General features: G+C 39.7%; 1 protein-coding gene across 5 annotated transcripts in view; it reads right to left on the reverse strand.

Moving 5' to 3' along the window:
* Window positions 1-13,118, reverse strand: part of atrx (ATRX chromatin remodeler) — a 230,120-nt gene that overhangs the window by 168,932 nt on the left and 48,070 nt on the right. For all 5 annotated transcript variants that reach the window (XM_060832473.1, XM_060832472.1, XM_060832474.1 and 2 more), the window contains 2 exons: window positions 9,212-9,264; window positions 6,964-7,010 (listed from right to left, as the gene is read on the reverse strand). In XM_060832473.1, coding sequence (XP_060688456.1) covers window positions 6,964-7,010; window positions 9,212-9,226 — 62 coding nt within the window. In that variant the 5' untranslated portion in view covers window positions 9,227-9,264. The remainder of the gene's footprint in view (window positions 1-6,963; window positions 7,011-9,211; window positions 9,265-13,118) is intronic.

Genomic DNA, 13,118 nt, shown 5'->3' on the forward strand with positions numbered 1-13,118 from the left:
TGTTCCATCAACTTTCCTGTAAATGGGGGGAGGAATAACAACACTCATTCCCCACAGTAAACAATGCTCCAACACAGAACTCCCACTTCCCAGACAGGTAAGGGCGCAATTCCGGGCTGTCCCATTACTGCTTCTCCCTCAGGATTAAGTTCACCATTCGACTCAAAGCGAGGTGGTTCCGAGTAACGTTCTGCACCCGATCAGCTGACATCAATACTTTATCATCCTGGGCGAAATATGTAATTTTGAGGTTCTAGTTGGGAACAACTTTATTCCCTGGTAGCAGCAGCCTTGACAGGGCAGCCGCATTGCCATACTTCTCTAACAGTGGTATTCGACCGCATATGAATTGGTCAGTTCCCAACTCTGCAAGCACGCTGCTGCCATTGACGGTACTCCCATATACGGTCCAAAAATGGAAGTAAGAGTTCTGTGGTCTGAGGAGCACAGTGCCTGCTGTAAAGGAAACAGTGAAATCCTCAATGCCAAACACTATGCTCAATTCTTGCTGTGCATAATACTTAGTGTTCATTAGTATTCTTGATGCAAACGCAATGGGCCTTTGTTTCCCCATCAGAAAAATGGCACCTTCTTTGCACTTTATCAATTGACCGCAAACAGTGAAATTGGCAAAATGTGGACAGCTGAAATTTGCTAAGTTTAATGTGGAAAGGAAATGGACAGAGTCACTGACCATTCCATTTAAAATATCAAGTATCCAGTGTAACCATGTGACCTTAGTTGGCATCATCCAAATGTGACAATAAAGTAAATTGCACATAGAATACAACATTGTAAAGCCAACTAAATTGTAAAGCCAACTTGGGGCGGCATGGTGGCAGTGGTTAGCACTGCTGCCTCACAGCGCCAGGGACCTGGGTTCAATTCCCGCCTCATGCGACTGACTGTGTGGAGTTTGCATGTTCTCCCCGTGTCTGCGTGGGTTTCCTCCCACAGTCCAAAGATGTGTGGGTCAGGTGAATTGGCCATGCTAAATTGCCCGTAGTGTTAGGTAAGGGGTATATGTAGGGGTATGGGTGGGTTGCGCTTTGGCGGGTCGGTGTGGACTTGTTGGGCCGAAGGGCCTGTTTCCACACTGTAAGTAATCTAATCTAATCTAAATTCCTAGAATATCAAAAATTGAATTTCATCATCTTTATAAATAGTAGCCCAAATGATGAATGATCATATATTCCAAAATCTATTGTATTATACAGAATTTCAAAGTTGCTAAGCTGGAAACTGGCTTTATTTTTATGATATGAACAAGAATGTAGGAACAACATTAAGTGTGTTTTTTATCCCCCAAACGTATTCAGGAAAGAATAATGCATAGTTAAGACTTTTCGTCCAAGATGCAATATGCAGCCATACCAATTACTCATCAAAAACCTTTGCTTGTGCCCTGCATTCTATCATTTCTCCAATCAAATTTTAATATTGATAATAAAATGGGAAATGGGAGTAGGAAGGATTCAGAAGACAGGGCACTAAAAGTAAAAGAAAGTAATGCTAAGTATCAGAGTAGCTGCTCATACTGTGATCTAGGTCCGTAAGTGAAAAGTTCTGATGCAGTCAGCAATCACTAAAGGCAGCAAGTGAATTAAGAGGTAAAATTAACCCAAAGTCAAGAAACAAAGATACCTATCATATAAAAAAAATTTTCAGAGTCTTAGAGGGAATAACTTAAAAACAATGTACAGGAAAACAAAAAATAAGATCATCCTTAGGATGAACTTCTTAACTAGCTTTTAAAAACGGAGACAGGGCTCAACTTTAAGCTCTAAGTTCAGTAGAAAATGCCCAATGAAGCAAGAAAGACCAAAGGTCAAGTGATTAAATTGTGGGGAAATTCTCTTGAAGACAACTTTCTTAATACTGACAGATAAGTTCCAATGCCATATATTGATGCTGGTAGGCTGTCCATGCAGATAATACATTTGAGCTGGATCCCCTTTCCAACAGCTCTTCTTTATGCTCCATTCCTGATCAGTTTTCAAACAAAAATCAGAAAAAGTTATGTGTTACAAAACCCAATTGACGAGCCCTCAAGAACATACTTTACACTTAACCTTCTTAGAACTTTTATTAAAAAGCATGTGAAGACTAATGGTCAGCCAAAAAGGTTTTGAGCCGAGGTAGAGTCAACAGCTACTCAGATACTCTTAAACAAGCAGAGGTTGATCTAGAAAGTTTTTTCTGTCAAACATTAGCCCCTTCACATGAACACCCTGAAATGTTGCACCAGATGCTAAATTATTTCTATATCAAAAGAAACTCTGCCAATGCTTCAGTGGTTGAGCTGGATAAACCAATCAGTAGCTAAGTTGCCAAAATCAAGAAAATCTCAGATTCAACTCTGGATCAGAGATATTAGGTGGGGTAGATCCGGCAGTGTTACTCAATGCCATTACCAGTATTCTTTAGCAGACTTTCCCCAAATAGATTTGCATATTGATACCTTCCACTCACTGAATACCAAATGTAGTTTTATTCTTTCCACACTGGTGAGGCCCAACTAATTGTGACAGCAGAGGTTTACAAAATCCAGATTCGTTTGGATCTCGAAGTGGCAATGTTCATACATGAACCCAAATAGCAAGTGCTGGTAGACGGAAAGCCAGGGGAACAATCAAAGCTAAACTAGATCTTATCCCTAACATCCACCCAGACATAAGATTTTCTCTCTGTATTCAAGGAATTATTCTAATTATCCCATCACCACCATATCTATAATCAACTAACTCAGTAGGCAAAGGTGAGAATTCTACGTTCCTGGTCAATATAGTTCTTTCAATCAGTCTTCACCACTTGGCTCATATGATGAGTAGCCAATGCTACCAGGTATCAAAAGATACCAAAATTCAAAGAAAGAATCAATGCCCTCAGAATTAAAAGTGATATGGAAAAGACTGGTGTAAAAAAATGTGAGGAAAAGGGAGAGAAAAATTCTGATCTATCAATTGCCAGAATTATTGAAATAATGAGCAAAAGTAGTTTCCTGGGTCAAGGAGTCTTCCACTATCTCCGTGACTAAGTGGCAGGAGCATACAAGTGCTATCAACCAAGTTACTCATCAACATATAGTTGAATCAGTTTGGTAAAACAAGGCCAGGACTTAGCCAAGCCAAAAAAAGTGTGGCACTGGAAAAGCACAAGAGATCAGGCAACATCTGAGGAGCAGGACAGTTGACGTTTTAAGCATTAACTCTTCGTCAGGATTGTCATAAGGGTACGACTTTTACAGTTAATGATAAGGCACTAGATAAAACGGGTACCCAATGCTTTGAAATTTGCAAAGGTATACAGGCAGTTATGGCGGCGATTAACATGCTTGCCTCCATTGCTCAGACTTTTCAGTATAGGAGTTGGGATGTCATGTGGTCGTACAAGATGGCGGTGAAGCCATTTCTGGAGTATTGTGTACAGTTTTGGGTGCACTGCTATAGAAAGGACATTAGTAAATTGGAAAAGGTTCAGGAAAGGCTTACCAGGATTTTGCTCGGAATGTAAAGTTTACATTAGAAAGATTGAGTTAGTGTCAGAGAGGTACAGCACAGAAACAGACCCTTTGGTCCAACTCATCCATGTAAACCAGATATCCGAAATTAATCTAGTCTCATACGCCAGCACTTGGTCCATATCCCTCGAAACCCTTCTTATTCATATAGCCATCCAGATGCCTTTTAAAATGTTGTAATTGTACCAGACTTCACCATTTCCTCTAGCAGCTCATTTCATACACACCCCACCTTTGGTGTGAAAAAAATTGCCCCTTTGGTCTCTTTTATATCTTTTCCCCCCTCACCCTAACCCTATGCCCTCTAGTTCTGGACTACCCCCACCCCATCCTATCCATGCCCCTTTCAGGTCATGCAGTTTATATCTCTTTCAGGTCATCCCTCAGCCTCCTTTGCTCCAGTGAAAACAGACCCAGCCTGTTCGGCCTCTCCCTATAGCTCAAATCCCTCCAACCCTGGCAACGTCCTTGTAAATCTTTTCTGAACCATTTCAAGTTTCACAACATCTTTCCGATAGGAAGGAGACCAGCTTTGCATGCAATATTCCAGAAGTGGTCTAACTAATGTCCTGTACAGCCTCAGCATGACCTTCCAACTCGTGTACTCAACACTCTGACCAATAAAGGAAAGCATACCAAACGCCTTCTTCACTATCCTACCTACCTGTGACTCTACTTTCAAGAAACAATGAACCTGCACAAGGTCTCCTTGTTGAGCAACATTCCCCAGGACCTTACTATTAAATGTCTAAGTCGTGCCCCGAGTTGCTTTTCTAAAATGCAGTACCTCACACTTATCGGAATTAAACTCCTCAGGAATTAAACTCCTCCTTGCCACCCCTCAGCCCGTTGACCCATCTGATCAAGATCCCACTGTACTCTGGTGTAACCTTCTTCGCTGTCCACTAATTCTGGAGTAATCTGTATACTAACTATACTACCTACGTTCACACCCAAATCATTTACATAAATGTTGAAAAGCAGTGACTCCAGCACCGGTTCTTGTGGCACACCACTACTCACAGGCCTCCAGTCTGAAAAGCAATCCTCCCCACCATTCTCTGTCTTCTACTTTCGAGCCAGTTCTGTATCCAAATAGCCAGTATCCCATGAGATCTAACCTTGCTAACCAGTGTATCATGCAGAACCTTGTCAAACACCTTATTAAAGTCCACATGGATCACATCTACCGCTCTATCTCATCAATCCTCTTTGTTATTACTTCAAAAAAAAAACTCAATCAAGTTTGTGAGACATGATTTCCCATGCACAAAGCCATGCTGACTATCCCCAATCAGTCTTTGCCTGTCCAAATACATGTACATCCAGTCCCTCAGGATTTCCAACAACTTGCCCACACCGATGTCAGGCTCACAGGTCTACAATTCCCTGGCTTGTCCTTGCCACTTTTTTTTTTTAAAAGAAGTGGCACCACGTTAGCCAACCTCCAGTCTTCCAGCACATTACCTGTGACTATCAAAGATACAAATATCTCAGCAATCACTTCCCTAGCTTCCCACAGAGTTCTGGAGTACACCTGATCAGGTCCTGGGGATTTATCCACTTTTATGCATTAAGACATCCAGCACCACCACTTTTGTATGATGGACATTTTTCAAGATGTCACCATCTATTTCCCCACATTCTGCATCTTCCATGTCCTTCGCAGTATGATGCAAAATATTCGCTTAGCATCTCCATCTCCTGACTTCACACAAAAGCTGCCCTGCTGATCTTTGATGGGCCCTGTTCTTTACCGTACTGCCTTTATATTCTTCCAAGGATTCACTATCCCTCCTGTCTATATCTGACATATACTTCCTTCTTTTTCTTAACCAAGATCTCAATTTCTCTAGTCATCCAGCATTTTCTACACCTACTAGCCATTTCTTTCACCCTAACAGGAATATACTATCCAGTTATCTCATTTCTGAAGACTTGCCATAAGAACATCTGTCCCCGATCAACTTTTGCAAGATCTTGCCTAATACCATCAAAATTAAGTTTTGCTCCAATTTAGAACTTCAAGTTTTAAATCCAGTCTCTCCTTTTCCATCACTATTTTAAAACTAATAAAATTATGGTCCGGGCCCCAAAGTGCTCCCCCACTGACACCTCAGTTACCTGCCCTGCCTTATTTCCCCAAGAGTATCCTTGAACATTGGGCTGAGACATTTTTCACTAGAGCATAGGAGCTTGAGGGGTGACCTTATAAGGAGGTTTATGAAACCATGAAGTGCACAGATAAGGCGAATAGCAATGGTCTTTTCCCTAGGGTGGGGAACTCAAAACTCATGGGCGTATTTTTAAAGGGGAGAGGAGGAAGATTCAAAAATGACATAAGGGACTTGTTTTTTCTGGAAAAAAGGTATTCATATGTGGAATGAACTGACACAGAAATTGGTGAATGTAGGTATAGTTACAACATTCCAACAGCATTTGGATAAGTACATAAATAGGAAAGGTTTGGAGGGATACAGACCAAACGCAGGCAAGTGGGACTAGTTTGGTTTGGGAACATGGTCGGCATGGACTAGTTGGACCGAAGGGTCTGTTTCCAGGCTGTATGACTCAATGAATGCATCTGACAAAGTGACTTATCACCAAAAAATCTTCAAAAATATTGAAGCACCTGATCATTTCTGATTTAAACTACAGCAAAGAGCTTGACCTTTGGTGCATATATCAATTATCAACCCTGTCATATATTGACCAACTCATCTTGTATTCAGTTCAGAGTTGAACATCATGAAAATTACAATAACTCACGCTGGCAGAGTTTTGGACAGATCTAATATGTCCACAGCCAGCATTACAAGAAACTAGGGATGTAGCTACAAGATTCTTGACCTGCAAAGGGTGCCAATGCATTACTGCTACACAGACAGCATGTGGTGAAAACAAATGCCTCCAACATTTCACCTGTTAATGAACACCTCGGGTTTTAATTCCTTGTCCAATAAACATCATTGACTTGAAACAAGTATGGCTATGGAGGCAACATTAGCCACGTTGAGTCGTAGGAAATTGCTTTCCTATACAATACAACCAAATGACCCTTACATATATACATTTGTATAAATAACTATTACAATTCAGTAACCAAGATTGTCAAAAAAAAAACAATTTGCACTCTGGCTTTAGCATTTGGCTAAAGGTAATGCAATTAGAAATAGCAAATATGACAAAATATTTTCTATTTTACAGTTCATGCAGGACCACACTCTGCAACAGACTCCTCAAAATGCTTGTGTTAGCCCAAGACTAAGATGTGTAGCAACAGCCCGGTTATAAAACTATTCCATGATTAAAGCATCACTTCACAGTAGTACAGCACTTGGGGGTTTGAACTTGTGGGTTTACTGGAATGCAAAAAGTTAATCTTGGTGCCAAACACCAACAGCACCACACTGCCTTATGCACTATACTCCAAAAATACTAACCTTCTTGAACGGGATGTTCCCGAAGACTTCGATTTTTGACTGGAGGCCTTTAAACAAAAAGAAACATCTAAATTTAGGCTTTCAAATGCTTAATTGCAAAGTAATTAATAAGAACAAACGCAGGTTTTTAAAAAATTAAATTGAATTCAATTTGAAAAACATTGTAATATTCAGTATTTTTTTAAAAAAGCCTGCTTCTCAGAAGTGAATATGGATTAATGATAGCTGAAGCACTGTTCTGCTAAAACAAGACTCCATGTGGAGAATGTAAAGTAAAAGGCATCAATTCTAGATAACCTATAAAAAGATGAGAAAGTTTCACGGAATTTATCACACTAACAACACATCAGAAATTTTCTAATCTGTCCATTAAAGAAAAAAAATCCAAAAATATTTATTTCTAACTGTATCACAAACAGGAGATGTTCTCAATCGTGACAGAATAGACAAGTTCATTAGAGCTGGTGAGGATTGCTTAATGCAATGTGTTAGGGCTCTCATGGGACAGAGATTCCAAAACTCTGGGAAGAAACTGAAGAATTTTTTTAGAATTCAATCAAGACTCTTTTCAAAGATTTGTATTACAAATGATAGAAACAAACAAAACAGAGGCCAATGCTATATTCATAGGAAATGTTTAGTTACTTAAATCCTCTAGATCACATTATGGCATCCATCTTTTCTCAGAGATTATGGTTCCCCATGTCTTTCTCTTATAAGGCTATCTAAGCCAGCAGTTGCTATTAATAAATTTTATCAAGCATTGAGTCTTGCTGAAAAATTGCAGAAACACTGATATACAAAAAACGTACTTATGAATTAAGATTTTTCAAGCTCATTCAATAATCATCAATTTAAATTTTTCTTGCAAATAAAATTACTACTGTTGGCCCCACACAATTCTCCTGACACCTAACCCTACCTAATGAAAAAATCAAGAGTGCACACAAACTAACCATGAAGTCTCTCATAGTTACTGTTTAGAAAAGGAAGTGAATGGATGAGTGTCCTTTGATATTTCTATTATTAATTAAGCAATATGACTATCCACCAAAATATCCACACAGTTAACTTTTGACTCCCAAATGAAAACAAAGCACAGATAGAAATTGTAAACGCTCACTGCATTGGAATTCCATCAATTGTGAATAACATTGCCACCAAAAATTCCAATAAATTCAGATTGTATAGCAATGGTATAACTTGATATGTATTTTTAAAAACAGGACCTATATTAAACAGGAATAACTCTCCCAAAATATTACTTTGCCCCCAACTGAATAGATGAGTAGCAGCAGTGGTGGGAGGGTGGGATCACTGTTTCAAGCTCAGAACAATTTCAACTTTTATACCTTAACCCTTACTACTCAGATCGAGGTCCTTTTTGCTAAAATGTATACACGGATAGCTTATTCAATTTTGCTTACTAACATGTCAGATTTTCATTTTGAAAACCCAGCCTTGCCGAGTGTTTTGCTTCGAGCAGATAGGGTGGAAAGTCTTTTGCAAAACATTCAAAATATGTGTTTGTCAAACTTTGCAGGATGTATCTTAATCTTTGCCACAAAGGAGTACAATTCTACAAAACAGGGAAACCCTCTATTCTGTCCTAAACAGCAAGTCTAAGGAAAGAATAATTGATCTTGTCTTCCACAATTTATGCTTTTCCTATTTAAGATATAAGGTAGATGACTCAACTAAATGGGCAAGAACTTAAATGTGCCTTAAAACTTTAGTCTTCTCACCACAGATGTGGAGAAGCTAATAGAATGCAAAAGAGCGAGAAAAAAGAAAATTAATTAATTGAAATAAAATGACACCAAAAGTTCTAAACAAACAAAATCATTAAATTCACAGGACCTGTCTGCAAAGAGAATATCCATAAAGTAACTACGCTATGTAAAAAGCACACAGAGACCATACTAAAATTATCAGCATGATGTCAACAGATGACCCGGAACTTTGCAGACGGTGCGGAAAAAAGAAAAATTATCCAATTCATTCCTACACAAATAAAACAAAAACCCTGTGGAATAAAATTAAGTACCATTTTATATTGACATTCATTTTTATTCAGAAGTATGAGATGAAGTTTTGAATTAATTGGATGTACCTAAAGTTTGCTAGGTAAGTAATCTGACAAAGTGATGAAACGACAACTTAAATCCAATACTCAACTAGAAGCTGGGAGATTTGCCCAATAAAGTTTTTATGTGCATTTCTTTGGCAGAGCAAAACTGGAACAAACCTCTTTATCCTCCATATGTGATGAAGTGGAAATTACAGTTATGTTCCCTTTACCTGGGGAAAAAAAAACAAAAAGCAATTAACATTCAGTTGGAAGATTTGCTAAAATGCATAAATTTGCTAAAACTAAAGCAACCTTTGAGAAGGTACTTGATAAATAAAAGTTCGCTAACTCAAAATTTCATTTTAAAAGAATTGCTTGGGGGAGATTATAAAGTCAGTAATAGTAACTAACTCAATGATTAATCTGTACACCATGTTAACAACTATTGTATGTCACTTTTTAAAATGCCTTGTGTACAAACAATTCGTTGATAAAACTGTCACTTATGCAACAGATATGAGCAAGTTGATCGATTAAAAATATTCCCTAAAAAAAAAGGAAATACAATTTGCATGGAGCATGTGCATTCTGGCCTGAAAGCTAACTTGCATGGAGTTATTAGAAAAGTCTGTTTTCTAGATATACAGTGAAGGCCTCAAGTATACACACCTGACGTAATATGTTAGAATGGCTTGTTGCTTAAAAACAGTACAGAAATATTTATTCAATACTTATGCAATTAGCAACATAGACCATTAAACTGATAAGAAATAAAGTCCAGATTTGGTACAACTGGAAAGGTGAAAACTGCTTGTGCCCTCGGTTCCACTATCCCAATTGCTCCTCTCCCGAGTTCTCCAAAAAGAGACATAAAAAAGGGCATGCACTTCTTTAGTATCACACGATGCTTCACTGAAACAGACTCTTCAGTTCAACTTGCCCATGCCAACCAGATAACCCAACCCAATCTAGTTCCATCTGCCAGCACCCGGCCCATATCCCTCCAAACCCTTCCTATTCATATACCCATCCAGATGATTTTTAAATGTTGCAATCATACTAGCCTCCACCACTTCCTCTGGCAGCTCATTCCATACATGTACCACCCTCTGCATGAAAAAGTTGTCCCTCAGGTCTCTTTTATATCTTTCACCTCTCACCCTAAACCTATGCCCTCTAGTCTGGACTCCGCCAACCCAGAAAAAAAGACCTTGTCTATTTACACTATTCATGTCCCTTATGATTTTATAAACCTCTATAAGGTCACCCCTCAGCCTCAGACATTCCCACCCCAGCATATTCAATCTCTCCGTATAGCTCACATCCTCTGAACCTGGCAACATCCTTGTGAATCTTTTCTGAACCCTTTCAAGTTTCACAACATCTTTCTGACATGAAGGAGATCAAAATTGCACGCAATATTCCAGCAGCGGCCTAACCAATGTCCTGTATAGCCACAACATGACCTCCCAACTGGTCTCAATACTCTGACCAATTAAGAAAAGGTATACCAAACACCACCTTCACTATTCTATCTATCTGCGACTCCACTTTCAAGGAGCTATGAACCTGCACTCCAAGGTCTATTTGTTCAGCGACACTCCCTAGGACCTTACCATGAAGTGCACAAGTCCTGCTAAGAATTGCTTTCCCAAAATGCAGCACCTCCTATTTATCTAAATTAAACTCCATCTGCCATTTCTCAGTCCAATGGCCCATCTGGTCAAAATCCCATTGCAATCTGAGGTAACCTTCACCACTGTCCCGTACACCTCCAATTCTGATGTCACCTGCAAACTTACTAACTATACCTCTCGCATCCAAATCATTTATATAAATGACGAAAAGTAGTGGACCCAGCACCAATCCTTGTGGCACTCCACTGGTCACAGGCCTCCAGTCTGGAAAACAACCCTCTGTCTTCTACCTTCGAGCCAGTTCTGTATCCAAATGGCGAGTTCTCCCTGTATTCCATGAGATCTAACCTGGCTATCAGTCTCCCATGGGGAACCTTGTCAATTCCTTACTGAAGTCCACATACAACACATCTACCGCTCTGCCCTCATCAATCCTCCATGTTACTTCTTCAAAAACGAAATCAAGTTTGAGAGACATAGTTTCCCCACACACAAAGCCATGCTGACTATCCCTAATCAGTCCTTGTCTTCCCAAATACATGTGCATCCTGTCTCTCAAGATTCCCTCCAACAACCTGCCCACCGTAGACGTCAGGCTCACTGGTTTATAATTCAGTGGCTTTTCTGTACCACCTTTAACAGTGGCAAGTTAGACAACCCCCAGTCCTCCGGCAACTCACCTGAGACTACCGATGATACAAATATCTCAGCAAGAGGCCCAGGAATCACTTCCCTAGCTTCCCACAGAGTTCTAGGGTACACCAGATCAGGTCCTGGGGATATATCCACTTCTGAGTTTCAAGACTTCCTCCTCTGGAATATGGATGTTTTTCACCATGTCACCATCTATTTCGCTATATTCTACATCTTCCATGTCCTTTTCCACACTAAATACTGATGCAAAATACTTGTTTAGTGTCTCTCTGATCTCCTGCGATTCCACACAAAAGTAGCCTTGCTGATTTTGGGAGGGCCCTATTCTCTCCCTAGTTACCCTTTTGTCCTTAATGTATTTGTAAAATCCCTTGGGATTCTGCTTAACTATTTGAGAAAGCTGTCTCACATCCCCTTTTTTGCCCTCCTGATTTCTCTCAAGTATATTCTTACTGCCTTTATACTCTGCTAAGGATTCACACGATCTATTCTGTCTACATCTTACATATGCTTCCTTCTTTTTCTTAACCAAACCCTCAATTTGTTTAGTCATCCAGCATTCCCTATACCTACCAGCCTTTCCTTTCACCCTAACAGGAATATACTTCCTTTGGACTCTCGTGATCTCATTTCTGAGGCCTTCCCATTTTCCAGCCATCCCTTTATCTGCGAACATCTGCGCCCAATCAACTTTTGAAAATTCTTGCCTCATACCATCAAAATTGGCCTTCCTCCAATTTAGAACTTAACTTTTGGATCCGGTCTATCCTTTTCCATCACTATTTTAAAACTAATAGAATTATGGTCGCTGGCCCCAAAATGGTCACCCACTGAAACCTCAGTCTCCTGCCTTGCCTTATTTCCCAAGAATAGGTCAAGTTTTGTACCCTCTCTTGTAGGTACATTCACGTACTGAATCAGAAAATTTTGTTGTACACGTTTTAAAAAATTCCTCTCCATCTAAACCCTTAACACAAGGCAGTCCCAGTCTATGTTTGGAAAGTTAAAATCCCCTACCATTACCACCATATTATTCTTACAGATAACCGAGATCTCCTTCTAAATTTGTTTCTCAATTTACCTCTGACTATTACGGGGTCTTTAATACAGTCCTAATAATGCGATCATCCTTTCTCAGTTCCACCCAAATAACTTCCCTAATGCTATCCCTTATCAAAAACGCCACTCCCCTCCTCTCTTGCCTCCCTTTCTATCCTTCTTATAGAATTTGTAGCCTGGAACGTTAGGCAGGACTGGCAGCTTATGTCTGAGCCATGTTTCTGTAATTGCTACGATATTCCAGTCCCACGCTCTTAACCATACCCTGAGATCATCTGCCTTCCATGTTAGGTCTTTTGCATTGAAATAAATGCAGTTTAATTTATCAGTCCTACTTTGCTCTCTGTTTGGCTCACCTTTGTCGTCAACTGTACCAGTCTCAGTGAGGAAAGATTTCCTCACTATCTCCTTGGGTCCCACCATGTTTGAAATGGGGATAGTCGCATAAAGGACAGCTAGTAGTTATGATAGATTTAGATTTCTAAATGGCCTTTGACAAAGTGCTATAGAGGAGGCTGTTAACTAAGATAAGAGCCCATATTGTCAGAGGCAAGTGTGGCATGGATAGAGGATAGGCTGTCTAGCAGAAGACAGAGTTCGAATAAAAGGGACCATTTCCAGGACGGCAACGATGATTGTTCCTCAGGAGCACTGTTCAAACTGCAACTATTGAGTTATACGGTAACAAAATGGATGAAATAACTGAGGGTTCGTTGCAAGGTTTGCAGATGACA

The sequence above is a fragment of the Hemiscyllium ocellatum genome, chromosome 11 (assembly GCF_020745735.1).
Source record: "Hemiscyllium ocellatum isolate sHemOce1 chromosome 11, sHemOce1.pat.X.cur, whole genome shotgun sequence".
In the NCBI taxonomy this organism is placed as follows: domain Eukaryota; kingdom Metazoa; phylum Chordata; class Chondrichthyes; order Orectolobiformes; family Hemiscylliidae; genus Hemiscyllium; species Hemiscyllium ocellatum.